At 40.7% G+C, this 26,936-nt stretch overlaps 1 protein-coding gene across 5 annotated transcripts in view; it reads left to right on the top strand.

Annotated features, from left to right (window-relative positions):
- Positions 1 to 24,943, top strand: part of CLCN4 (chloride voltage-gated channel 4) — a 45,170-nt gene extending 20,227 nt beyond the window's left edge. For all 5 annotated transcript variants that reach the window (XM_056329033.1, XM_056329032.1, XM_056329035.1 and 2 more), the window contains 8 exons: positions 4,837 to 4,959; positions 6,520 to 6,726; positions 6,819 to 6,899; positions 7,431 to 7,976; positions 10,280 to 10,466; positions 12,933 to 13,331; positions 18,909 to 19,125; positions 20,662 to 24,943. In XM_056329033.1, coding sequence (XP_056185008.1) covers positions 4,837 to 4,959; positions 6,520 to 6,726; positions 6,819 to 6,899; positions 7,431 to 7,976; positions 10,280 to 10,466; positions 12,933 to 13,331; positions 18,909 to 19,125; positions 20,662 to 20,752 — 1,851 coding nt within the window. In that variant the 3' untranslated portion in view covers positions 20,753 to 24,943. The remainder of the gene's footprint in view (positions 1 to 4,836; positions 4,960 to 6,519; positions 6,727 to 6,818; positions 6,900 to 7,430; positions 7,977 to 10,279; positions 10,467 to 12,932; positions 13,332 to 18,908; positions 19,126 to 20,661) is intronic.
- The last annotated feature ends 1,993 nt before the right edge of the window (positions 24,944 to 26,936 follow it).

The raw sequence follows: 26,936 nt of genomic DNA, 5'->3' as shown, positions 1-26,936 counted from the left end.
TTACTCACTTTGTATTCAAGATGGGCTTCTCACCCGCTAGTGTACTGTCACAGCAGGGGAAAAAGGGTTCATCTTGGCTTAGTTTTAGGCTCTTTCTCTAAACAAATGGGCCTTTAAGACCTGTGGGTTTCGGGCTGCCACAGACCGATGAATGCTGTAAATATTAATAATATACTGTTACGCTGAAATCCCAGGCAAAGCCCAACAAAAATGTGAATATGGAAAGTAAAAATTCTGTTTGGTACCAAAAAGTTTAAGAAATGGGCAAGTCTTGCATGATTTCTGTAGCTGCAGAAACTCTAGGAGGGAACAGAATACACTGAATTTGACTGGGTTTCAGGATAATTTTCCTTTTTTAATTTTTTTTTTTTTTACGTTGCTTCACTTTGTGCCCGACATTTCCATAACAGCCCTATAAAACAGCAGGGTACAGAAGGACTAATTTGGAGCACATTTTAGGCAAAAAGTATTTGAAACAATTTTCCTAAAGGTACTCTGGTCAGACACGTCTTCTTTTTTATGAATGACTATGACTCTTTCTCATCATAGCCAACTATATTTGACATTTTGGGGACTGTGATTTAGATCATTTCTTCCTTGTGGTTTTGCTGATTTAAGGCTGTGATAAACCCTGTACATGTCTTCTCACTGAGAATTGTGATGTTTCCTATGGCATTTCTTGAAAAATGTTTTCATTCTAGTTCTCCTATGAAATAAGCCCAAAGCAGAGTCCTGATATAAATTATTATGGAAAACGTAATAGCGTATCAGACATGTACCAGGCTATGTTTTCTTCCCTAATCACTGGTTTTGTAGCCCAATTATATCCTTCATCCCTCGGGTCCTGAACTGCTTTCAAAGAACAGGTGAGGAGCTTTTTTTGATGTGAGGGAGTTTCAAAACCTCAAATTCACTGGAGGACTGGATGTGTTAAAGCACAGCAGATGCCATCCACTTCAGCTAGATCTCTAGCCAGTAGCTGGTGACTTGCACCTTCCCTATTCTGCAGATCCAGCTTGGTCCCAACCTCAACTTCACTAGAGGTGAGGGCCCTTTTTCTGGTGCCTTACACCTATTCAAATTAGAGGAACGGACCCCATGTTTTCTGTAGCTTGTGACACTGGATCCAGCAATGGACTGGATTCCCATCCCTGGGCTTTTGGATCTCCTGTCATGAAGCTAAGACCTGCAAGACAGGGAAGTCCCTCTATACTTGGAACCCACTTTCCAATTTTGCAGCCTTGAATCTGTCAGTCTTGAGGGCCTTGAGGAGGCGCATTTCTGTAAGGTCCACAGGAGGGACTCTGCAAATTGTGAGATTCCCAGTCAGTCAGAATAGAGCTCTGGGCCTCTGGAGAAAACAAGCATTGGATAGCATCCTGAGGGATGTGGTTTATTTCTGTATTCTGACTTTGTGAGGGTCGTTTTTGTGTTCCATTTGTACCTAAACTGGACTGACACCAGATCTGAAACACCGCTCAACCTTGCAAACTAAAATACAAAATTTCGCTCAGTTCCCTTACTTGCTTCATTACTGTTATTGCCCTGGTGAGTCCTTTGAGCCACTAGTGGAAAAGGCCTTAGCGGGATCGTCTCTGCTGATGAGCCTTTTCAGTCTCTGTTTCCAGCATACATGCATAAGGCTTTTACTGATCCTAATTACAGAATCACAGAATGGTTGGGGTTGGAAAGGACCTTTGGAGATCATCTAGTCCAACTCCCTGATAAAGCAGGTTCGCCAAGAACAGGTTGCACAGGAATGCGTCCAGGTGGGTTTTTCTTTCTCCAGAGAAGCAGACTCCACAGCCTCTCTGGGCAGCCTGTTCCAGGGCTTGTCACCCTCAAATTAAAGAAGTTTCCCCTCATATTCAGGTGGAACTGCCTGTGCTGCAGTTTGTGCCCATTGTGCCTTGTCCTGTCACTGGGAACCACTGAAAAGAACCTGGCCCCATCCTCTTGACACTCACCCTTCAGATATTTATATGCATTGATAAGATCCCCTCTCGGTCTTCTCCAGGCTAAACAGGCCCAGCTCTCTCAGCCTTCCCTCATCAGAGAGATGCTCCAGTCCCCTCATCATCTTCGTAGCCCTCCCTGCTGGACCCTCTCCAGCAGTTCCCAGTCTCTCTTGAACTGGGGAGCCCAGCACTGGACGCAGCACTCCAGATGTGACCTCACGAGGGCAGAGTAGACGGGGAAGGTCACCTCCCTTGACCTGCTGGCCACACTTGTCATAATGCACCCCAGGATCCCGTTGGCCTTCTTGGCCACCAGGGCACACTGCTGGCTCATGGTCAACTTGCTGTCCACCAGGACTCCCAGGTCCTTCTCTGCAGAGCTGCTTTCGAGCAGGTCAGGCCCCAGCCTGTACTGGTGCATGGGGTTGTTCCTCCCTAGGTGAGAGCCTTACACTTACCTTTGTTGGACTTCATTAGGTTCCCCCCTACCCAACTCTCCAGCCTGTCCAGGTCTCACTGAGTGGCAGCGCAGCCTTCTGGTGTACCAGCCGCTCCTCCTAGTTTTGTATCATCAACAGCCTCGCTGAGGGTACACTCGGTCCCTTCATCCAGGTCGTTGATGAGTAAGTTGAACAGGACTGGACCCAGTACTGACCCCTGGGGAACACCGCTGGCTATGGGCCTCCAGATGGACTCTACACCATCGATCACAACCCACGCTGTGATCATGTAATGAATGAGAAATGAGCCATTTGCTATACTGAGTTACTAACTACTTCACTTCCCAAAGGCTTTCTTATTACTAATCGTTAGAAACTGCTGCAATTGGACCTGCAGAATGCCAGATATCTGGAAAATGTAACAATGAAAGTTGTCCCAAGGGGTAAGACTGAACTGGCCATATAGACTCTGGTGGGGTCCTGCCACAGTGCTGTAGGTGTATGTGTGATTGCAGTAATGAGCTGACATAGTTTTCACATGACTTCTGACATGTGAAAGAAGAAGTAGTAAAAAGAAACAAAGTTAATTTGACTCCAGTGAATTTAGAAGCAAAACTACAGCTTTCATTCAATGTTGTAAGGCCAAATTGTTGTAATGGCATTGGTCTTCTTTGGAGTTACTCCAGGTTCACACTGACAGGAGAATTTTGCCCTGGGGCAGAGTTTTCTCTGGAGGAAGAGTAAATATTGTCATAGCTGTTTGTAATTGAAAGCACTAGGAGAAGACATTCATGAGACTGTCTTCAGCTGTAGCAACAAAGATCTGTGGTTACTACAGATGGATGTCAATCACTGTAAGTGTGGGATCCATGACTGCTTAGTCTCAGGGCATTGGCAGATGGCCTAGTAGTGCTCTTCTGCTGTTATCAGCAAAGCTAGCTGCTAACTTCAGCAAGCACAAGAGGACCCTAACAGACTGCCCTTCTTCCAAATATATCTGTAAGGATAAGGGCAGTGATTCTTTTACTGTCTTTTCAATTGGACAGAGACTTGGAAAATGAGGCTGGCAAGCATCTGTGCTGTTAAAGGTTGATTCCTTGCAGGTTTGCAAAGAGGGATGCTTCTTAGCTCTAGGTTTTTTTTTATGACTGGGAAATGGGCTCGGCCTGCTCTGTTAGCTGAAGACACAGTACAACTGATTAATGCCTGGTTTCCTACTTGATTTATCATAATGTTGATATCCAGGCTGCTGTTCTGCAGAGCAGATATAGGGGCCCTGATGTTCTTGAGCAGCTGGGATTGCATCCGGTAGGGAGAGTTCACTTAGAGGTGAAGGATTCATACCAATTCATACACTGAGGTTCATCTTGTTTTTTATTCTGTAGTGTCATGTTGCTAGAGGAGATTGCCTGAAGGCTTAAGCTCCTTATATCAATTTGATACCTCTGACTAGATTCTCCATTGTCTGTATGGGTGGGGTTTTTGAAATTAATCTAAAAATTATGCTTGTGAAGAGGGAGAGATATCTAAGGCAGACTTTAACAACAGTTTTGACTTGACCATTGGACGCACGTAGAAAGCCTGAAGGTCTTATATTATTATATTATTATTTATATTATATTTATATAATATAAATATGTACTTCTTATTATATTATATTGACTATGCTTTCACTATGGCACTGCACAGTCAATGGTTGCTAATGATCATTAGCATTTCCATTCTGTTAGTAAAGTAAAGCTATTCAGTTTGAAGGTAAGTTTCATTATTGACTGGAATGCTTCTAAAATATCAGGGCAAAAATGACCGAGATGTGTCTGTGTGCAATCTGTCAAGCTGTTGTGTTTTCAAATGATTTTCAACTCTATCACAGATAGCATCATATAGAAGAAAAAAAATTATTTATGGTGTTACCCTTCCCGTTTGTGAACTGAGCTGGCTACTGATATACACAGGGATGTCATTTGAAAAGATCAGCATCTGCATGGATAGCTGATCTTTGAATACCAGCCCTCAGAAAAAGATGTATCAGGGTCTTGTTCCCTGTCACCCACCATGGAATGAACATAGCAGATTCCTTCATTAAGGTGCTTTTGTATCACCAGTTACTTTTGCCCTTATGACAGGTTTGTTTGATGTTTTGGAACTTTTTGTGGTTGGCTTAATTTTTTAGCATTTGAAGGATGTTCTTTTGAAGGTGTTTGGGTTCCTTGCAAACAGACTATATGGATTAGGTTAGGTATATATTAGTATGCTACTTCTTTCCATGAGTAATAAAATTGTTGGAGTATAAAAAGTCATGTGTCCTTCCTGAGAAAAAGCAGCAACTAGCATGTAAATGAAAAGACCAAGCTCAATGCCATCACGATCCCTAGTAGAAATGTGAGATTTACCAACCTGCATTTGTCTAACAATGTTTGTTACTATTATTTTTCTAGGGTGCAAGTGCTTACATTCTAAACTATTTTCTATACATTATGTGGGCTCTATGTTTTGCTTTCCTGGCAGTCTCCCTGGTCAGAGTGTTTGCTCCCTATGCCTGTGGCTCTGGAATCCCAGAGGTGAGTTTCCCTTTGTGGGTGAATATCCAAATACCAAACAAAACAAATAAATGATAATTTGTTGTCTTTTCCCACTCCTGAACTGTACTACGTGATAGCATAGGAACGAGGAGATTGTCTTTCCATCTCATTTGCTTCATTCCTTTGTATACTTGCCTTTATGGTGTCCATCCAAATTTTACATAGTAGAAAATGTTCAAATGGCATTGTGACAGGTTAATGTACATACTGCTTCAATGCCAGAGCTTGAATTAAAAATTAACGGCTCCCAGTCATTACTTCATGGACTCCAACTTTTTGTGGCTGAGACACATACCTACTAGAAGATTATATAGAATTTTCCTTGGATGAAATTACTTTGTTCAGTTACGGAATCAGTCTTTTTCTACACTAGGCTTTAAACAAAACCAAAATAAAATTAAGAGGGAGGGCTACAAAGCCAAGGTTTCCTAAGCTACTGAAGATATGAGAAGCCCATCATTTGGGATACCTGAAAAGTGCCTGGTGTTCATCTTCTGCAAATTGTGTCCTTGTACACAATATCATGCTGGTGTGAGAGCATTATGGCAGCCAAGATATCTACTTGGTTTTCAATGTTTTACATTTTGAGCATCAGTCTATGTTTAAGCTGTTACAATAAGGAACTCTGTAATTCAAACAGCATAGCTACTCAAAATTTTTGAAATCAGGGCAGCCTTTTGTTAAAAGTGCTGTAGAACCATTGGGATTATTACTTAGGAATCTGGCAGACAGAATCAACAGCCCAAATGTTAGAAATCTTGGCATACTTTTTTTTCTTCATCTCTAGTTGAAGCGTCCAAATGTTTCATAGCCAATTACAAAAAAAACCCTCACCCCCCCCCAAATAATTTGAAATATTTAAATAATTTCCATGTTTCAAAGTAGTCACATTTGTGTTACATGTTTGATATGTCTGTAAGTGTTTTTAAAGTTTTGATAGTTACCTGTAAATCTAATATCCAAGTGGTAAACGCCTCATGAGGTGATGCTCAGCTCCAGCCCATTTCCCAAATCTCACCCTGAAACCCATGTGTAATGCATGTGCATTGTGTCTATTCTAGCCACTCACATGCAAAGTTAAGAGGAAAAGTGTTAAAGTAAGATCTCTTGGACTTTCTCATTTCATAATACTTGCATGCTTTTATGGCATGGCCATTCCAAACATTTATAACTTTTTTTTTCCTTGTTTCCACTGGGGAAAGTCTGTGGTTGTTTATTTGCTTTTTTTCTGCTTCGTTAAAGTTGAGTCTAGTTTAACTCTGATCCTGTAAGCCAAGGAGATATGTAAGAGTTTCATATTTCTATTGATCTCTGTGAGAGTCCTTGCTGATGCAGGGGACCACCCATCACAACAGTAAAAGTGTGGTCTTCTTAACCCCTGCTCATATATATCCCTGTGGGAAAGTCACCCTACCTGTGGTTTCTTTCTTTCCATCACTGTCTCTTTTCAAGCAGTCTGCAATTTTTTTTAACTCCATCTGTGAGTTCAGAGTAGAAAAGGTCTCTTCAGCTCTTCAACACGTTCTTCCTGCTTTCCAGATAAAAACCATCTTGAGCGGGTTCATTATTAGGGGCTACCTGGGCAAGTGGACACTTTTAATCAAAACAGTCACCTTGGTTCTGGTGGTATCTTCAGGCCTCAGCCTCGGGAAAGAGGGGCCATTAGTCCATGTGGCCTGTTGCTGCGGGAACTTCTTCAGCAGCCTTTTCTCAAAGTACAGCAAGAATGAAGGGAAGAGAAGAGAGGTGAGGTTGGATCACTTAATTTCTAATTTCCCTGTCTGAATGCTCAGTGTTTCCAAGGACTCATGCCTCGTACGTAAATGTTTGCTTTGTAGGTGCTTTCGGCTGCAGCTGCTGCAGGAGTTTCTGTTGCCTTTGGGGCTCCGATTGGAGGTGTGCTTTTCAGTCTTGAAGAGGTGAGACCTGGCAGTTTGCTTGCTTTAATAAATATATTTTCATCTGATACCTTTTTTCTATGATTCCTCTTTATTTTTCAAATATTTATATGCTTGTTTTTCTTCTAAAGCAAAAATAATCTTTGATTTCTAGTAAAAACAAATACCCAGATATTTTAGCTTAATTTGAGTAGGAGAACAGCACTGGCAAATAAATGAATTTTTTCAAATTTGAAATGTGTCTCTGTGCTAAGGCTTCTCCAGCTTTCAGAGTGCTGCCACATGGGCAGAGCTGTTGAGCACCCACCTTACCATCTCTACCCAGCAATTTTGGCTTTACATTTATCAGTTTTTAACTGATTGCTACTTCCTATCTGAAATCTGAAAATGTCTTTTCTAATACTTTTGTCAACATGTTCTGGCTGTGGTAAGGACTAGTGCTCCCAGTAAAGTGAGACATAGAGTCACAGGTGAAACACACGGTGATGGCAATTAAAGCAAATTCCCTCTGTCACACTCAGTGAAATGTTTATAGTCTCTGCTTGGTTTTAGGTCAGCTACTACTTTCCTCTGAAAACCCTCTGGAGGTCATTTTTTGCTGCTCTTGTGGCTGCCTTCACACTGAGGTCCATCAATCCTTTTGGAAACAGCCGACTGGTGCTGTTCTACGTGGAGTACCACACCCCCTGGTACATGGCCGAGCTCTTCCCCTTCATCCTGCTTGGTGTCTTCGGTGGCCTCTGGGGGACCCTTTTTATCCGATGCAACATCGCTTGGTGCAGGAGACGAAAAACCACCAGACTTGGGAAATACCCAGTCCTGGAGGTCATAGTGATAACGGCTATCACCGCCATCATCGCCTACCCCAACCCCTACACCCGGAGGAGCACCAGCGAGCTGATCTCAGAGCTCTTCAATGACTGTGGTGCCCTGGAGTCCTCACAGCTCTGCGACTATGTCAATGACCCAAACATGACTCGGCCGGTGGATGACATTCCCGACAGACCTGCTGGCCCTGGAGTCTACACGGCCATGTGGCAACTCGCCTTGGCTTTGGTGTTTAAAATTGTCATCACAATATTCACTTTCGGCATGAAGGTAAATCAGGGACAGGCGCAGAAGCTGTCACGAGCACAAGGCACAGATGGGTTGCTGTCAGCAGCTATGGTTCATCTGGCAGGGTTTGTGTGCTTCTGACCTACACTCACCCATGTGGGCATCATTGAGATGCCTGCCACTTCACCTGCCTGCCAGCACCTTGCTCTGCTGGCCCCTGTTGCAGGAGAAGGATGCTCTTTCACCTCTAGTTATCTGTGATTTCACTGAGTGAAAAAGAATTTTGGGTGGGAATTTAAATCCACTTTTGCCAATAAGCAAATTCAAGATGATTCCCACTGCAGCTGTCTTTCAGCTCTCTCAGGGATATGGGCTATTTACATTGTTGTTTGTGTTGTTGAATTAATACCTTAATGTGCCTCAAGGTAGCTATGCTCAGGGAAGTAATAGCTTCACATTTACTGATTTGCACGGTTAAAAACTCACAAAAATATAAGTTGCTGAAAAGTTCTATTTTTGAATCTTTTGAAGCACCATTTTAAGGAAAAAAGAGGGAATGAGAGAGGACTGATAGGTGCATGATTTGATTATTCTGGATTTGCAACTTTTTCATTCCCGTCCTCCTCCTCTCCATAAATGAGTGGTGAAAGGTCCAACAACAATTTATCCAAGCTTTCCATATATACAAAGATGTTTGTGGTGAGTTCTATATATCTGTGATTGCTAGAGCCCATATAGAGCACATATCTGTCTGTCTACATCTCAAATTATCGGAGCATTTAGTTCTAGATCTGATTGGAGCAGATGATGATACGTTTTTTTTTTGTTATACTATATTTTATGTTTTATACCACACTCAAAGCTAAAGCATCTCATCTTCCCCTTAAACACTGCTCTTGAGCTGAGGATCCATCTTTTATAAGGCCTTGTACCCAAAATACAGTAGGAAGTTGTTGGAGTTTTGTTTTCTTTTCTTTTTTCTCCATCTGATGACAAGACCTATTGAATGGTAGAAGGTCCGTCAGGACCAGTGACTAAGTCCTGCTGATTTCCTGAGCAGGGAGAACAAGTGGGAGTTTAAGAGCAATTAGATGTTGCAGGTGTAATATTTCTGGAAGAGGACTTTAAATGAGATGGCCTTCACTGCAGAAATGGATTTATGGCTGGCAGCCAGTTGTTAGGCTTGTTCATCTGTTTAAAAACTTCTGAGTTTGGTTCTTTATTTGATATGTGGTTCTTTATTTACTCTATATGTTTAAAATTTGTTAGAAGTAATTGGCAGTTTCAACCATTCTGTAAAAGAACAGACAAAACAGCTTTACCCACCAATTCTAGAAAACTCAATCCAACTGTATCAGCAAAATCATATGGTGGGGGAGACAGCACTTGCTGTTGTCAGCCCTAAACCTCCAGGCCATGCTGAGGCTGCTAGTTTAGTTCTCTAGAAGCTCAAGGTGTATTTTCAGAATTAAGAAGATATTACAACGCTTCTCTAAAAACAACAAAAACTCCAAGCAAGCCCATGCCACACATCTGAGTTGTCTTCCCCACCAGGAAATTTTTCTCAACTTGCAAGTGCACTTGACATCTAAAAGGAAATGCACTTAGCCAAGGCAAAGTGAATTTTAATTTTCTGGTGGTTTTTTTTTTTTTTAATTATTTTCAATTTAATACTGTTTTTTAAGGACTTGTGACTTGTTTGTATAGCAGATAACAAGATAATGATTCATAGAGCTTCCTGGAAAATATATAGCAAACTGAGATGGACAAATAGCTGCCTCTGAGCAGTCAGCCTCCTTTCTCTGAATTTTTATTTTGCATTTGACATTTAATTTAAAATCTGGCCTGATTTATCCTGAAAGAGTAGCAATAAAACTATAAAGTACTGCATGTGATAGAGGGTGAAATCAAGATGTCATTTTCAGTGAAGCGTATTCTCAGGCCCATGATGGAACCATCAGCAGCTCCTGAATTCCTGCTGAGAAAGCAATAAAGGCAAAACCAGGAACATCTTGACTTTAAAAGCAGACAAGTATTCAGAAACAACATTTATCTATCAAATTCAGTGTGATGCAGCAGGTAGGTTTCAAAATTACTTAAAAACCCCACATTAACATTTTATAAAGCTGTTAATACACAGGTAGCCACACAAACTCAGTCACTGCAGAAACCTGTCTCACACCATGGGGAACACAACTGTAGGCTGCCATAAGGCTGTGGCCTTCTGAGCTAGCATCTAATAAGGAAACTGGGTTCTCTTGCTGCCAATAATAGATTGTTTGATGACTAATTTCATTATTAGTAATTTTTTGTCAAGGTGTTCATGTATCTATGTTTTATTCCAGATCCCTTCAGGCCTTTTCATTCCCAGCATGGCTGTTGGAGCCATGGCTGGCAGGATGGTTGGGATTGGAGTAGAGCAGCTGGCGTATCACCATCATGACTGGATCATCTTCAGGAACTGGTGCAGGCCTGGTGCAGACTGTGTCACACCGGGTCTTTATGCTATGGTGGGAGCAGCAGCTTGTTTGGGTACAGTACCTGCTGATCATTGGTTTGTGCATGAATAACAGCGATGTTTGGGAGCTACAAACTGGTTATGAGGGCTTTGTGTCTGTGTTAGATGCTATACTAGAATTTCTGGATGTAATAGGAATTGAAATCCAGATGTGGTGGGCTGAATCATGGGCAACTTCCTCTAATGGTCTCTCCAGTGATCTGGATCAGACAGTCAACAGCGAGGCTTGCAGTCACCAACTGTAATCTTGTAATCCGTGTAATCTGTTGAAAAGCACATAGAAGGAAAGAAAGAATTAAGGTTAGGCTACAGCTTTCCAGGGAGGAGTCTTTTTGCTTGTTTTTTTCCTTTTCAATGTAATGAATCCACTGTAGCTGGACTAAAGCTACTTCCTTGTTAAGACTGTGGTCTCTCTCTATGCAGGGAATAAACTTCCCAGTTCTGGTCGAATTTTACGCTATACAGAGGTGAAAATTCTGGGTTTTATTTTTGCTGTGTGTCACACTGTGATCAACTGGGCTGTATTTTGGTTTTCATTTTGACCCTAGGCCAATATCTGATTCCATTCAATCAGCAGGATTTATTTGACATAACAGGAATGATCTGTTAACTATTAAAGCAAGGTCATTGAATGATACCTCACACATCAAATTTCTAGTCATAGATGCAACAGGAATGTTACAAGCATACCGTCTGAACACATTTTTGCCCGACCATATCTTCCACCTTCTATACTTGTATAGAAGTTCTACTTCCTTTTGTTGTTGTTGCTGATACTATCATTAGATGATGAAATAATCGTGGGGAGGTAAACACATGATTAATGTAATTGCATAGATTTGCAATGAAAGATGTACTCAGGGAAAAGCTGGAAAATTTCAGTTTTGGAGTCTCATGTTGGAAAAGCAGGATCATTTGTGCGATCAGTTATAGAGGAAGGAAGGGTGGGATTTGCTTGTCTAAATTTAAAGTCTGTGATGTAGACCTCAACATCTGAGCTAGCTGCGATGACACCCTTCACAGTCAAAACAGAAAAATGAGGTACTGGAAAGATCAGTTTTGTCTGGCAGTAGACATCTAAAACCAGGCAAATGAGCAGATGAATTTGGCCTCAGAAGTGCCTCTTTTTCTCTAGAGATTATAAAAGCAATCTGGATCACCCCTTTGGATGTGAACACCTACAGCAGTGTAGACACATTAAAATAGCTAGGATGAACCTCACTGTCAAAAAGAGTAAACCAAAAAGAGTCCATTAATGACCTTAATGTTCATAAAAGAAATGATCCACAGAAGTTTTGCTCTGATATTTCAGTAGATCTGCTAGTCGGCAATCACTTCTTCTTTTAAAAGGTCCAAATCAAGGTGCAGTGTTTTTAATAGTATGGTGAGACACAACAGAATGGTCACTGCTCGTTCTTAAGCCAAAGACTTAGAGTAAGAGATATGAAGTAAGTATTAAATGATCCTTACTCTGCTATCTGCTGTCAGCTTTTCAGAGTCAGAAGTTTAAAGCATTCTTCAGATGAAAGTCATATAGGGATCATCATGTTAAATAATCAACAATTAAATTTTCCTGTATGCTGCCAGATTAAAAGCATCTTTTAATGACCTGTTTCTGATTTCTCTCATCTAAAATGGTGTTGTATTTTGAGGCCTAAAAGTAGCAGATTTATTACATTTACCTTTTGAACAGAGGCAAAGAAATGTTACCTAATAATTCAGTGATACATGCACACTTGTCTGCAGTTCTGTGATTATTTTTATCCTTTAATGTAAACTGAAGGAGTAAGGAGCTTGCTTATGAAATTAATACGGAAAGGCTAGATTGAAAAATACAGCTACAACCTTGTCTATGGCTGCATGCCTAGATGGCCTCAAACCAAGTTGTACACAGTTCAAGCTGTATGTTATACTGGTATCAAAAGCTAGGGTTTGAGCTGTAACATAGCTCTTGCAGTGGCCCTAAACTGGCCTTAGTTAGGATTTTGTAAATATGTCATGCCCAAAGATAATGCTTAGCTTTCTCTTTAGTATGAATGTGATAGGTAAACCAACGTGAAGGCTGGCTCTTGATGCTCTTACCTGCTCCAGCCGTGGTACTTTGCTGATTCTTGGAGTCATTTTAGAGGGCTAACGGCAGGATTCAGTTTTAGTTTCTCAGATATCCAGTATAGCTAATTTTTTGGTATGCTTTGTCATTTGATAGCTTAGTCATTTAGCATTCGTTATTTGCTTTTCAATGTTACCATCTTTGGCTTGAGTAAGTTCACTCAATCTTTTTGATGAAAATCACAGTAAATGAAAAATCTCTTTCTTCAGTGAAATAAGCCCCAAAATACTTCACAAAATATACGGGAAAAGTACTCGGCATGAAAAATCTCATGGCTTTCTGAATGTAAAACTCAAAAATAGAAATGAGTTGCTTAGTGTGTATACTTCAAGAGCAATGAGGGAAACTTTCCTGCTTTCCTTGTTGGCAGGTGGTGTTACTCGAATGACAGTCTCTCTGGTGGTGATTATGTTTGAGCTAACTGGAGGTCTGGAGTACATTGTACCTCTTATGGCTGCAGCTGTCACAAGCAAGTGGGTGGCAGATGCCTTTGGTAAAGAAGGGATCTATGAAGCTCACATTCACCTGAACGGCTACCCATTTCTGGATGTGAAGGATGAATTCACCCACCGAACCCTGGCAACTGATGTCATGAGACCACGGCGTGGTGAAGCTCCTCTCTCTGTTCTGACGCAGGACAGTATGACGGTGGAGGATGTTGAAACACTAATCAAAGAGACTGACTACAATGGCTTTCCAGTAGTGGTTTCGAAAGACTCGGAGAGACTTATTGGATTTGCACAGAGACGAGAGCTGATTCTTGCAATAAGTGAGTAGAGTATTAGTGTACTTAAGTTTCATTTTTGAAAGGAATTTTGGTAGGGTAGGATGTTACCGGTGTTATTCACTTTGAAGACTGGGTAAATAAGAACCAAACTGAACTTCTTCACCAGGTCTGGCTTTTACTAGTTGCTAGGACTTATAGCTGGAAGGTTTTCTATTGCAGCATGCCACCTGGTAGACTTCTGTGGGCTTGACATTTGTGGGCTTAGTTTTGCTGTCACTACAATACAATTCTGATTCTGCTAAAGACAATAGAGATAAACTTGACTCATATGTCCAGGATTTTTATCACAACCAGATCAAAAGCCACTGCAGTACTGAGCTTCCTGCAGTCTCCGTGGGTTGCCAACAGCACCTGGGGCAGTCGTGAACTTTTGTCACCCTGTGACAAAGTGCAAGTCCCTGTCCTTCTTTCTGTTGCTCTATCAATTTTTCTCACATGCAGGTATTTTGTGCTAGGGGTGGAAAACTTTTCAGTAGAGGATGTTGTTGGTAAAGATGACTGAATTTTGTCAAGCATCCAGTGGATAGCTGGCTGATTGCCTGAGAGCCTGATCCAGGTCATTAAAAGTTTTGACCCATCAGGTCCTTTCCTGACTGGCCTGATGGCGAGGTGGGGGTTGAAGAGACAGGCATATTGGGTGAAAGCGGTGTTCCCACCTTCCCTGTTCCCAGGGTATCTGGAGCTGCAGAGGTCTGCAAGCCTGCCAAGTCACCCCCATGGTCCACTCCCAATTCTGGCAGTCCTGTGGAGCTGAAGGCCAGCGGGGCAGGCAAGCAGGCTGCTGGCTGGGTGTGATTGCCTTACACTTTGCAGGGGAGTGGAATATCTGGCATATCCTCATCTCTTGACATGGAATTATTCTCTGCATGGGCCATTTTCACCACTCTGTTTCTGGTACCTTTAAAAAGTTGTTGTCTCAGATGGAAACTCCCATATTCTTCAGAACAGAAAATCCATAAATGGAAAAATCAGGGCTATTTTAGAGAATAATTTTCTGCTTGCTTCTTAAAAAGCTGTAACAAAATTTGAAATCACAGTGCTCTTTAAAGCATGTGGTTTTCTGATGCATATTTACATTCATCTCCTAGACATAAAAAGACTCAGTCTAAGTGATTAGACCTAAAATTTATATTCATTTATTTAAGGGCACTCAGCTGTCACTTGATTCCCCTTTCCTCATCCTATAGCAGAAAGTCACTAATGCTGCATCAATATTACATGCAGAAGAAGAAAAGAAATGACAAAGTCCAGTTTTCTCTCCTTAAATTATAGGAAGGAATTCTCTTCAGTAAGAAATTATTTTCTCATTTTTTCCTTTCTGTGGTGTGAGTTGTTATTTCAGTTACAGAGAAAATAATGTATGAACTCAATTCATTTTGCATTTAGTTTTGTCACTAATTTCTCAAAACATAGGAAAGCAGAACAGGCCTTAGTGCCAGTTCTATAGCTCTTCTAATTGTACTGTTATAATTAAGGATTTTACAACTACAGTTGTAATTCCAAGTGTGGGTATCTAACTTTTTCATTAAAAGCCCACTGTCACTGGTTGTTCCTCCCTCCCTCCCTCCTCCAAAAACGAGTAAAAAAAAAGAGTCTCCATGAATCCTCTGTATACCCGTCTAAGAAGATATTAAAGACACTTAGATGGAATTCCAAGGCTGCTAGCTGCAATACCCCTTTCAAACAACTTGATTTTCTCAGAGAGCTAATCTTCTTTTGGTAGTAACAAAAGATATATTGTATGGCCAAGCTAGGAAAGCATCTGAAGCTTCACCAAATGTGTAAATGCCAAGAGCTGATACCATTTGTAAAACAAATAGTTTGTATTTCATCCTGCTTTTGCTAATGATTTTCAAATGTCTTCTGTATTCCCCTGTGAGAAGTGAAAAATATGAATTTAGATGTATTTGGCCTACTCTGTGCCTGTCTTTCACATTGTCCGTGCCATGTTGTGGCTGTAACACTTGCCGCCATCCTAATTTTATAGCCTTTTGTGTCTCCTTTGCAGGGAGGTATGTCAGTGGGAAAATTGCACGGAGTGAAGACGCAGAGCCCTCACTTTAAAAGCAGAAAGATCAGATGCTGTCTGAAGTGAGTCAGAGAAGTTTGAGGAACTGAGACTTTTTATTCAAGTTATAAATGGCAACATGACTGAATGGGCTTGCTAGATGTGTGAAAAAGTCCAGCTATGCACTGATAACAAAGATATCAGTTATAAATAAAGTCATTGAACATATCAGATTACAATGTTTTCCTGGTTGAAAACCATTTAATATTCACAGTTTCCAGAGGAGAAGGTACGGTTTCCTGATCAGCTCTAATCAAGAGCATCTTTCATAGGATCTGAGGCAAAACTGAGATTTAAAATTAAGAAGTTCTCTGCATAGATAAGTTTTCCTAAAATCCTCAGCTGTCAGGAACCTCTGGTGACCCTTTTTCTCTTGGGTTGAGTATGACAGCTCCTGATGTCATTCTGTGCTGACTCTGATAAACAGTTAATCTGTTCAGTAAGGTTTGTGTCTTTGTGATTTAAAATCTGGATTTGGTTTCACTTTTCCAAAAGACACGTTATATGTTTCCAGTACAGGGCACGGGAAAACTCTGGTTTTGTACCATGCTAGCAGCTTTTTCATAGCTAATCCTCTTTCACTGAAGGCAAAAGTTCCTTTGCATTAATTACAGAAGTCATCACTGCTCATCATTACCACACACTAGCTAATGTGTTGCTAACTTTCAACTCAGTTTGCTTCATAGTTATGTTCATGGAGTAAAGGTCACTAAGCCTCCTTGAAGTATAAAATTACTTACCAAGAGGTAAACACCACATGTGGTGGTGTGTTTTATTCTCCTGTTCGAGTTCTTATCTCCTGCTCAGTTCGACAGCATCCAGAGATACTGGAGTTATGCCTGGCAACAGTATAAGCCCCAGCTATGCAGAGCTGTAGCCAAGCAATGAGGTCTTCAGAAAAGCAGTCAGGCTCAAACGAGTATCTGTTCTGTCACTGCGTCGTGCCCTGCAGAATGCCTCCGCAGTTTGAACTAGCTTTGGTGCCTCTATGACAACACATTGCACTATGTAGAGATTTGCTTTCAACCAAGAAGCTTCAGCTTCTTTCTCTGGCCCAACAAATTGTGCATCAGCAGTGTGGTGGTCCAGGAAACACTCTGGGGAATAAATACTACGATTCCCTCACACGCAGCTCTCCACCTCATGATTTACCCCTACATAATATCTTTCTTACTAAGTGGAGCACTAAGCCCGCTCTAGAAATGCATCCAGACCCTATAAAGTGAATGGCAATGCCACTTCCAATTGCTCAGAAGCACCTTCAGGAGGATTGCATCCTTCCACTTGTCCTTGCTGAGCAGGTAGGGAGGTCAGGTGGGAAGAGATGACCTCTGGGAATAGGTGTCTACATTTTAGATGGTACCTACTTTACAGTCTTATGGAGGGGAGTATTTGACCTTGTAAAGCTCTTCTTAAATTTGGCCAGCTTCAGAGGCATCGTACAAAAGGCAGAGTCTTGGACACGAGCCACGTGGCCTGTATAATGTACTTTTCCCAACGTGGAGTTGAGAGAGCAGTATAGTTGATACAGGCTGTGAACTGTGAACTCCTGAATATGACAGGCCATTTTTCATGAGCCTTCGGCATAGATTACTCTGTAAACCCAGGCATCGACATCCATTTGCTTTGCTCTTTCTGTTAAGTTATATCTGTTTTTCTTACCCACTGACTGTAAAAATGATCTGTTCTTCTGTTTTACCTTTACTCTAACTCCCCCATCCAGTGAGGCTGCATACAAAGTCCACCATTTTTCTAATGCCATGGAGTTTGCTCAGTAGTACTACATCATTCAAATTTCTCCAGAGAGATGTTTGACTTTGAAGAGTGAAGTCATGGCTTTGGCTAATCACTGTTGTTCAGGGTCATTGCTGCCTTGGGAGCCACGATGCGGTAACTGAAATGCTTGGGCCTGTTGCTTTGGGTGGAAATACCACTTCAGGAAGGAAATACCTAGCTGTCAAGGGTTTCTAACAAAGGGTGGGAGTTGCCTTCAGTTTGATGAATGTTGCCTCTTAGCACAGATCACATATCAAAGAGCTATACAGGCATATTCACACTTGAAGTTAGATGTATGAATCAAACCAAGATGAGACCAAGTTAGCATCATTCTTATAAATTGCAATAGGGCTTGTAATAGGAGGGGTGAGAAGGTTGAAAATCATATACTGTACTGATGTTAGGTTAGAGTCAGCATTGCTCCAGTTCCAGAAATATTGCAAGAAAATGATCATTAAACGGAAAAAAAGTGCAGCTGGAACATGTTGGAAACCATTACTGTCTACACATTACAAGTCACAGGAGCAGGCTTCTGCACTTTGATTGATGTCAATGCGCTCCAAGAACATATACATATGCTTTGAGTATGTCTGATTTGCTGTACCTCTCAAGAACAGAAGCAAAATATATTAATCAAAGATAATAATACTAAGCATTTCTAAGAATTAAAAAAGAAAAAGAAAAAGAAAAGAAAAAAAAAAGATGAGTTAAACCGTCACAGCCAAACACATGATGTGCTTCTGGGGAGAGAGAAGTTTTCTATCATTTTGAAATCTGTGTCATAATTGTCCAAAACCTGTACTGTTAAGTAGAAATGAGGTAAACACTAAAAATAAACTACTTCTATGCTAAGAATTCTTCTTGAAGCATTCTTTAAAGTAAAAGGCTTGCACTGATCATGTAAACCCCAGATGCAGTGTGAAGTTCACTTCATAGTTTGATCAAAGTATGAATAATAGCTTTTGAACTTTTGAAAGTAGTCAAAAATGTACTGTTGAGAAAATTGTATCAAGCTCATTTACTGCTATATATTGTTCTTCCCTTCACTATTTTCCTTTAAGTGGGATGCTAATTTTTTCTGCCCTTTTAAGATCTAGATATTCAAACTCTATTTAAGGAATTAAATGCAAAACCACAAAACCCACCCTGCATGCCAGAGAGGTGTGTTGGTCTAGAACAACACCCACGCTGCCCTTGGATCCCTGCGACATGAATTTGTCTTTCCCTACTTTTGTGTTCATAAATCCATTCACCATGCCCAGATTTCCCCAACTCCACTGAGAAGTCTGGGAACAAACATGCTGCTCCAAGCCAGCTGGGACTGTTGACTGGGACACAGCTGTTGACTCCACTTCTTCAGGCATATAATAGAAGTTTCTGTTGTGATTCTCACAATGGAGGAAATTACATATAATTATTTGAATTGAACAGAAGTTCAGTGAAGTCTGTGAAGGCAATGAGCTGCTTATTTATTCAGAAAAAGCTTTATCCCAACCAAGCAAAAGCATGTTTGTAAAAGTTTCACTTACATTTACTTCAAGGGAACAATGTCTCAAGGAAATTCAAGTTTGCTCAGTAACCCCAACTTCTGGGACCTCAGTACACTAAGAATAAAGAGCAACTACTACCTTTGCTTTCCAAAGGAGGATTTTTTGTTTGTTTTCTTTTATTATTAAGCCTAACTCACTGTCTACCTTGATCTTTCTGTTGTACAGAGAATGCAAGACAGCGCCAGGATGGGGTGGTGAGCAATTCCATCGTGTATTTCACTGAAGACCCCCCAGAACTGCCACCCAACAGTCCCCATCCGCTGAAGCTGCGGCGTATTCTCAACCTGAGCCCCTTCACTGTCACTGACCACACGCCAATGGAGACTGTGGTAGATATTTTCCGGAAACTCGGACTCCGGCAGTGTCTTGTCACTCGCAGTGGGTGAGTAGATGCTAAGTCAAGCATGCTTAGAGAATCTGATTTTTTTTTCAGCATTAACAAAACCACCGTTTTTCCTGCTTAAAGCCAAATATAGACAGTAACTAATTAATCAGCACCTCTGAGACAGTCAAGTGAATATTTTGATTTTATCTGTTTTGTGAATGGAAGAATTGGGGAAGCTTGCCTAGTGTCCCTCCAGGGCAGCAGCAGAAGTCAGACTCAGAACCAAAAGGGCACTTGCTAGTTGTCAAGTTTTCATTCTGTTCTCTCAAATCTTTAGTGTATTGGCATTTAGATAAGGTGAAGAAAAATACAAACCAAACTGTTCTGACTCCCTCTTTTGTTGAGTTTTCAACAGAGGAAGATCTGGCAAGTAGTATTGTTTCCAAAGAACGTGCCTGTTTCTAGACTTCCAGCTGGATTAGATGCTTGTGAAGACTGTGATAAAGACATCAGTGGAGGAAAATTAATCTGTTCAGCCTTCTTTAATGGAAAAGTGTATAAACCAAAAGTCCACAAAAACCAGCTGAAGAAGTGTGGGCAAACATGAAATTAGGAAAGTAAAAAGCTGCCCTATGTGCACTAGAAATAATATCCCATAATTCCAATGGGATTTGAGCTATTCTGGGATCATTGCTCATCCCAGGATTTAGTGGTAAGAAGAAACTTTACAACAGGATAGCAAAACTAGAGCCACCATTTTCAAATGTGGAAGACTAAAGTTTAGTCTTCTGCAAAAAGACTTTTTGTTATTAAAAAATATTGTGTATCAGCTGCTACTATCTATGCAGTGTCCTCAGCATTAAGAAAAGAAAAGCCATTACTGGGACACAGATTTAGGTCCTGATTTGAGGTGCCTGGATTTGGAAATGTTTATCTTGAATACTAGCACTTACATGAAATTAGAGGAGGAAAACCTGTAACAATACCATAATTTCAAAATTCAGTGCCTTGTGGTCTTCAAGGACTGGAAATAAAAGCCCTTGAATAATGACAGTCTGGAAATTTTTGATTCTTGGGGCCAGACATCCCATAAGCCTCATCAATCTTAACAGGTATAATTCATTTAGGTTCACATAAATGAGAAATTATCTCTCAGGTTTGAAGGAATTATGCTGTTGGACAGTAAGGGTTTCAGAAAGTCTGTGCTTTAGCTTAATTTGTGTATTACTAAACCCCACACCATAGCTCAGGGCATCGTTTGCTTTGAGTTTGTGCTGTTGGTCCTCTGCAGCCTGAGCCTAAGGAAACTCATTACTTTGTTGTACAAAGTTTCAGTAGTTGTAGCTCCTCACTTAAGTCATGTTCCCAACAAAAAGAGGTAACAATCCAAAGTATTTCACTTAATGAGTGTGGCTGAGGTAATAACAAAACATGAGGTGAGAATGCTTTTTGTAAAAGATAGCCATTTGGGAATGGATGAGATGGACAGTGCTATGTGGAAGCACTCACAAAATGTCCCTACAGCTGAACAGGGAAAAAACCCGGATGATATATGAGATGATTGTTGACCTTTCCTTTCCTTTTCTCCTCTAGGAGGCTGCTGGGTATCATAACTAAAAAGGATGTATTAAGACATATGGCTCAAATGGCAAACCAGGACCCTGAATCTATCATGTTTAACTAGACTGGTAAAGGAAGAAGAAAGTAACCCCAGAGGAGTCCCTTCTAGATTAACACAAAGGCTATGTTCGGTGTTTCATTTTGTTTAAAGAGAAAACGTAATGTGTATGAGGAATGGCCCACTATGCCTCTGACGGAGGGAGTGGATGCAGGATGGCACTTACTTAATGAGGAAGGCAGTTTGGAAGCTCTGAGCAGCTGCGGGCATCAAGCTGCGTTTTCTTAACGAGATTCCCAACAGCTCAGTTGGAGGGTTGGTGGGTGTAAGTGATGTGGTGCTTAGAGACAAAGAGCCAGGAGCGCTAGTGGGATGCAACAATGTTCACAGTAACTCACGAGGCAGGTGTAAAGACTAGCAGACACTTTTTATGTATAAGTTGTTAGGAGACATAAAGATTTGTGTTCCAAACTAGAGAGCGTGTATGAGTAATGTCAGTTGCTTTTGTTACTCAAATCATGGCTATTTATTTGCTACTGAATGATACCATTTTCATGAAGGAAAAAAATTGTCATATTTTAAAGTGAAAGTTCTTGTCATCTTCATTTATTTTTGTAAAAGTTAAGTGAATGAAGACTGCAGTTAAAGGGGCAAGAACACACTTCATCTCACTTTAAAACGTAGTGTCTCCTGCTCTCTGCTTTAGTCCTTTAAATTTTATACAGTTTAGCATTTCTGTCAATCAAGTTCCCTTTATTACTGTTGAAATGTGACTTATTTGTAAGGATTTATTGCTTTTATGCAATTTTGCATTCAGGTACTTTAATATTTAGTATTATGTAGTTTGCTGTAGCAACAGGAAAAAACATAGAAGCCTGTGGAGGAGTTTTCAAAAGCACTTAAGGGAGACTGTATCCATTACTCATCAATGTTAGTGACAAGAGATTGAATCCCTCAGCTCTCTGGCCTTGTGCACATCATATTTTTTCACAAACTAATGAAGCTCTGCATTGATTCCTGATTCTCCATTTAGTTCCTTTTCATCATTGTTATTTCTTAGCATTTGTGTGCACCTGCTGAGGGATTCCTGAAGTTAAATTAACGGTCACAGACATTTATTCTGCAGCAGATCTACTCTTTATGCATCTGCCAGTTCTTAGGACTATGGAATCACTGCCCACAGCGCTGTGGCTGGACAAGATCAAAGGATTGAGAATGCAAATGACGATAGCAAAGCTTTAATTATTGATCTGTTTGCACCAAGAACACAAGATTTAACAGTCCCCAGTAGGGACCTCCAAGTTACTCAGGTAAAAATGCTAAATTTTCCAAAACCCTTGTTCTGGTACTGTGTGAGATGCACAGGGTCAGCACTGTCTGTGTTAATATACTAGCACTTTAGCCAATACTGCTATTAGTAACGGAAGACCAAATTCTACTGTCAGTAACATATAATCCACACTGCCCAGTGTTTGCTTTATAATTATAAGCTTAAAGACTGGAGAGAGGTTGCATCCTAACTTAGATACTCTGAATCCCCTTCAGACCCTCTGAGAGCCTAGTCTCTTCATTTAGGGAAGACCTGGTATTTTTGTTCAAATTCATACAGATACCAGTTGCTTGAGTCCATTGTGTCCAGATGGTCTTCATGGGCAGAGATGAGTAGAGTCCTTTCATGCCAGAAGACCCTGTTGCTTAGTCCAGACAAAAGCCAGACTGTTGACCCAGCCTGTAGGCAATATGCATGATTATTGTTTCGCTGAACTGAGACAACTAGCCAGGTCCACCCCAAATTAGATGCCTGAAGTTACATTCACAAATTCCTTCTCTTATCTCCAGTGACCCTGCTTCCTTCTGGCATGTGTCCCACTGCATTCACACAAAGTATGGCCCAAATTGTTTAGGTAAAAGAAACGGAAGTAAAGGGATAATTTTAATTTGCAGAGTATTTCATATAACAATAGTGTTTGCAACGGGCTGACATAAATACATGTAGCTCTGGCCAAAGCCCATAAATTTTTCAGTGTGTATACTTTTTGTTAACTGAACATCTGCAGTACAATGTATTATTAAAGGAATATTGTTAAAACTATGTGGACTATAGAACAGAGCAACCCTTTCCTTTTGAAAATAGGAAATAAAACATAATGTTGTTGTTTCTTACATTATTCTTGAAGCTGTCATCAGCCAAACTCCTAAAACACCAACGAAGCCAACAACCAAGCTTGTAAACATTGGATTCCCTCATTTGAAGAGAGATGCCATCACAAAATAAAATCAGTCCATTCCCACAACTAAATCCAAGCAAGGCTTAGTTCAAATGTCAGTCTCTACCCAAAACTACTGGAATCTAAAGGATTTTGGCTAACATAAATAGGCTGACTTTTGAGAGCAATCTTGTTCTGAAATTAAAACTGAAGGACTGTGTTCTTTTCACTTTTATAGCTCTTAATGTTAATACACACATGTTTGATGAACACTTCCTCCATCTTTCTTTATGTTCACACGGGAAACAAAAGTGCATACAGGTCCCCACTCGGACACTTCTAAATACCTCTTCGGCTCACAAGCAAGAGCAATAAGTTGGGAAGTGAGTTCATCTGTTATTTGAAATCAAACTCGAGGCTTCATATACGTCAGGGAAATGAAGAAGTCTAAAGCCTTCTCTGTTAGTGAGGAAAATCTAAGTCCATGTCGCATCATAATGTAGTCCATGGCAGAGCTAACTCTGAGAAGCATTTGTAGTACTGAGGGCAATGTTTGCTAGCAGGAGCCAGGATGGTATATCAACACGGGAAAACGTGGTCATTTCCTGAGAAAGGCATGGAGTCACCTAACCGAGGTTAAATTGGCCATGAATACAAACTCACTTGGGTATTGATTTGGGTTATCAGCTTAAACTCAGTCTGTGGCTATGCACAGGCATAAACTTGTGTAGCTAATTCATATTAATACGCAGAGGCATGAGCCACTAAAACCAACAGTCAGCCCTGTGCTATCTTGTTGCCTTGTCTTATTAGCCTGCGTATGAGGAGCCCTCAAGGCTTGAAAACAGGATCCATAAAACCCGCATGGTGGTTTGTAAGAAACAACAACAGAAGGAATTGAGATTTATGCACTCATTGCTGGTGCAGTTTGACCCTGGGACTACCACCCAAGTAGATGGCAGTTAAATAGGTGTACAGCTTTTTTCTGTCAAACATGTTCCTCTTTAGAAGAAACAGTTTAAATATCTAAGGCATCAAGGAAAAAAGCTTTGGATTTGTAAACGTGTACGGCTGCTCCTTGTTCCAGTGTTTGCTCAATATATGATAAACCGCCTTAGAACAGGGACTGATACGTAGCTCTCCAGAAATGGCATAGTCATAGCTAACTTCAGCTGCTTGGCATTATCAAGGCTGAGATGACACTAGAGTGACAAGGAGGGCTTTGAAACAGGGACAGACTTTGCAGATTAGAAAAATTCCTCCATGCTATAGTCTTCATTGCTTTTAGCATGAGCATCTGACTGGGGAACACTCTTACTATAAATTAATAACATGCTTTTCTCAAAAAATACAGTTATGATGTAATGATTTAATGTATTTCGCCATAACAAGTCCATTATCAGTCACTGTTTCCCATCTGTATTCCCAAATATGTCTCAGAAGTTATTCCAAGAGGCACAGATCTCAGCCTTAAGTATTTATTTAAATTTGTAGAGCTCAAAAAAGTCACGTAGCCTGATCAATCTGAAAGTTACATAAATACTTCAGTATATAGTGTTCACTTTATGTAGCCTCAGTTCAATCCTTGTGTTCAAGCAGTTGGACTTTGAAGATGTCAAAGTAAACAAGAGAATAAAAACTTTTGAATGATGCAAGTTCAGTATTGTACCTTTGTTTTGCATGAATTGTGTTCAGTTACATTCAGCTTCTCATGTGTACTTGAAGCAATCTGTACCAGAAAGTTTATTGTTCAAGTACAGAACATGGATGACGTAAGCCAGACGCTTTGGCTGTCAAAGTGATACTAATCATTAATTCTTATGCTTTGATGAAGCAGAAAAAGAATGTTTTAGAATTACAGGAGACTCACTGATTCCGTGTTGGAATGATACTACAATTATGAATATAGTTTTGCTTGGTTTTTTGGTTTTCTTTTGGTTTTTGTTTTTTGGTTTTTTTTATTGTGTAAAATGGTATATATGTTGCACCTTATAAAAAACAATGTTTGGACTCTATTTTTTAAATAAAACTGACTACAGTACTGAAAACATTTCTTGAACATCTTATTAATTGGAGAAGTATTTATCTTAATGTCTCTGTATGATTTTGATTTTTCTTTTCCCACCTATAGGGATAACTCAAGCCTGATGAATGATTTAGGTTATCTAACTCAGTTATGGGTTAGCTAATATTAAGTATGGTGTTAGTAAAGTTCATGCAGTGGACTTCAAAGGATCAGCCTTGACAGTTGGCTCTTTTATTTTCAGAGCAAAATGTTTTTTATTTCAGCATCATAAATCCTTTATTAAAGAAATCTAAAAAGAAAAGAAAAAAGATTTCTCCTACCAGCTTGTTCTGTTTACAACAACCATGAAACTTCTTTAAAGCTAGATGTTGCAAAGCCCTTATGATTTTAGTCTTTGTACATATTATTCAGAGCTAAGCTCAAAGACTGAAAATGGCAGGTTCAATCATGCCCATTTAATTGGATGAAACATCCCTTAAATCTCTGTCAGAGGCTAACTTTTAGGTAGTAGCAAAGAATATGGGCTTCATCCTGATTTTGTACTTGCTTGGCTAGTATGTTAGGCACTATGGCTTTTTGCAAATGGGACATTGATTAATGTTTTATCCAAAAGAAGCATTACAGATTTCAAGACATGCTTCACAGAACAAGTTTGATAAAACTGATAGACCAGCAACATCCTAGTTTAAGTTAAATTACTTATTTCAGAAGCTGATGCTGGAGTCCCAGGGCCTCTGGCTTCTTCTCTGGATGGCTGTGGCCCTAGCACATTCCAGCGCATCTACCAAAAAGCCAGGAGGCATCAGGCACGCAGCAAGTTAAGTAGTAATAGTTCCTGTAGCTTCTATTTGGACATGGGGGACTGAGCCCTCGACCTACCTGTCGTTGCTTGTGATGGCACAGCTGGGAAAAGCTGAGAGGGATTCAGCGCTGCCCTGGTACAGCTGTGTACTGTGGATCCTGCCTAGGTCCTCATGCTGGCTAAACCAAGCAGCCTATTGCCATCCATGAGCATTTTTGCTTTTTCAGGAGTTCCTTCCTCCCCATGTATTTCCTACAAACAACATCATTCCCCTGTGCTGTCCTGCTCCTCTACTCCAACTGTGACATTGCTTCCAGCTCCTCTTCATGGTGGTGGCCCAGATGCTCACCAAGCACAGACACTGTGTCCCACACAGGAAAGGTGCACCTGTGGTGGACGAGCCCCTCTCGTGGCATACAGGATTTTGTATTGCTGCCTGCTGGAGGGCACGCACAGCAAACACAGCCTTACTGGCACTGGTATACTGCATGGAGTTTTTTGATTGGTTTTTGGCTTGCTATCACAAAGCAATACCAAAAATATGAAATTTGCAGAAAAATAGCTGCTGCATTTGCACAGATCAATCTATACACATTCACCATCTCAACCAGTAACTAGTGACTTCACAGTGAAAGCCACCAGGAACTGGGACATGACTGTAAGAACTGTATCCCGAAGCAGTTGTGAGGTCTTGGGCAGAACGAGACAGGAATTGCTGACTTGTAGCTACAGCTTTTGATGAACTCTGCATCCCTCCTTTAATCTTTCTTGCATTCTGAGCATAATTAAGAAGCACAGTTAATGATTTCAACCCTTGTTATCCTCAGAATTATCTCATATAGTCAGGGTCAAAACAATCTGAGTGTTCCTATAGATACAGTGCTTTCCCCAGCCACAGCAGTCAGTTGGTTAGGAAGACACTACCATATGTAACAGCCGGATCGGGGAGAGTCAGTATTTGGCACTTCAGCTGTGTTTCATTTGAGAAATGATTCTGCAGCCTGAATAATCAGTGCATGGCTCATTGTGGGGATTTACAAAGCCCCTGTGGTCCATTCCTGGCTTGTACGACATTCAGAGCAATGTCTGTGTGAGCCAGCTGTCTTTATAGAGCACATACCCTACAGATTAACCAGCCTTTCTTAATCCACAAAGATTCAGTAAAGGGTGGGGGGGGGAAGTAATATAGTCAACTGTATTAGCTAGGAAGAGTTG

The sequence above is a fragment of the Falco biarmicus genome, chromosome 2, assembly GCF_023638135.1.
Source record: "Falco biarmicus isolate bFalBia1 chromosome 2, bFalBia1.pri, whole genome shotgun sequence".
Classification (NCBI taxonomy): Eukaryota; Metazoa; Chordata; class Aves; order Falconiformes; family Falconidae; genus Falco; species Falco biarmicus.
Note: the sequence above shows the minus strand (reverse complement) of the source record. Positions and strands in the feature narration are given on the sequence as shown.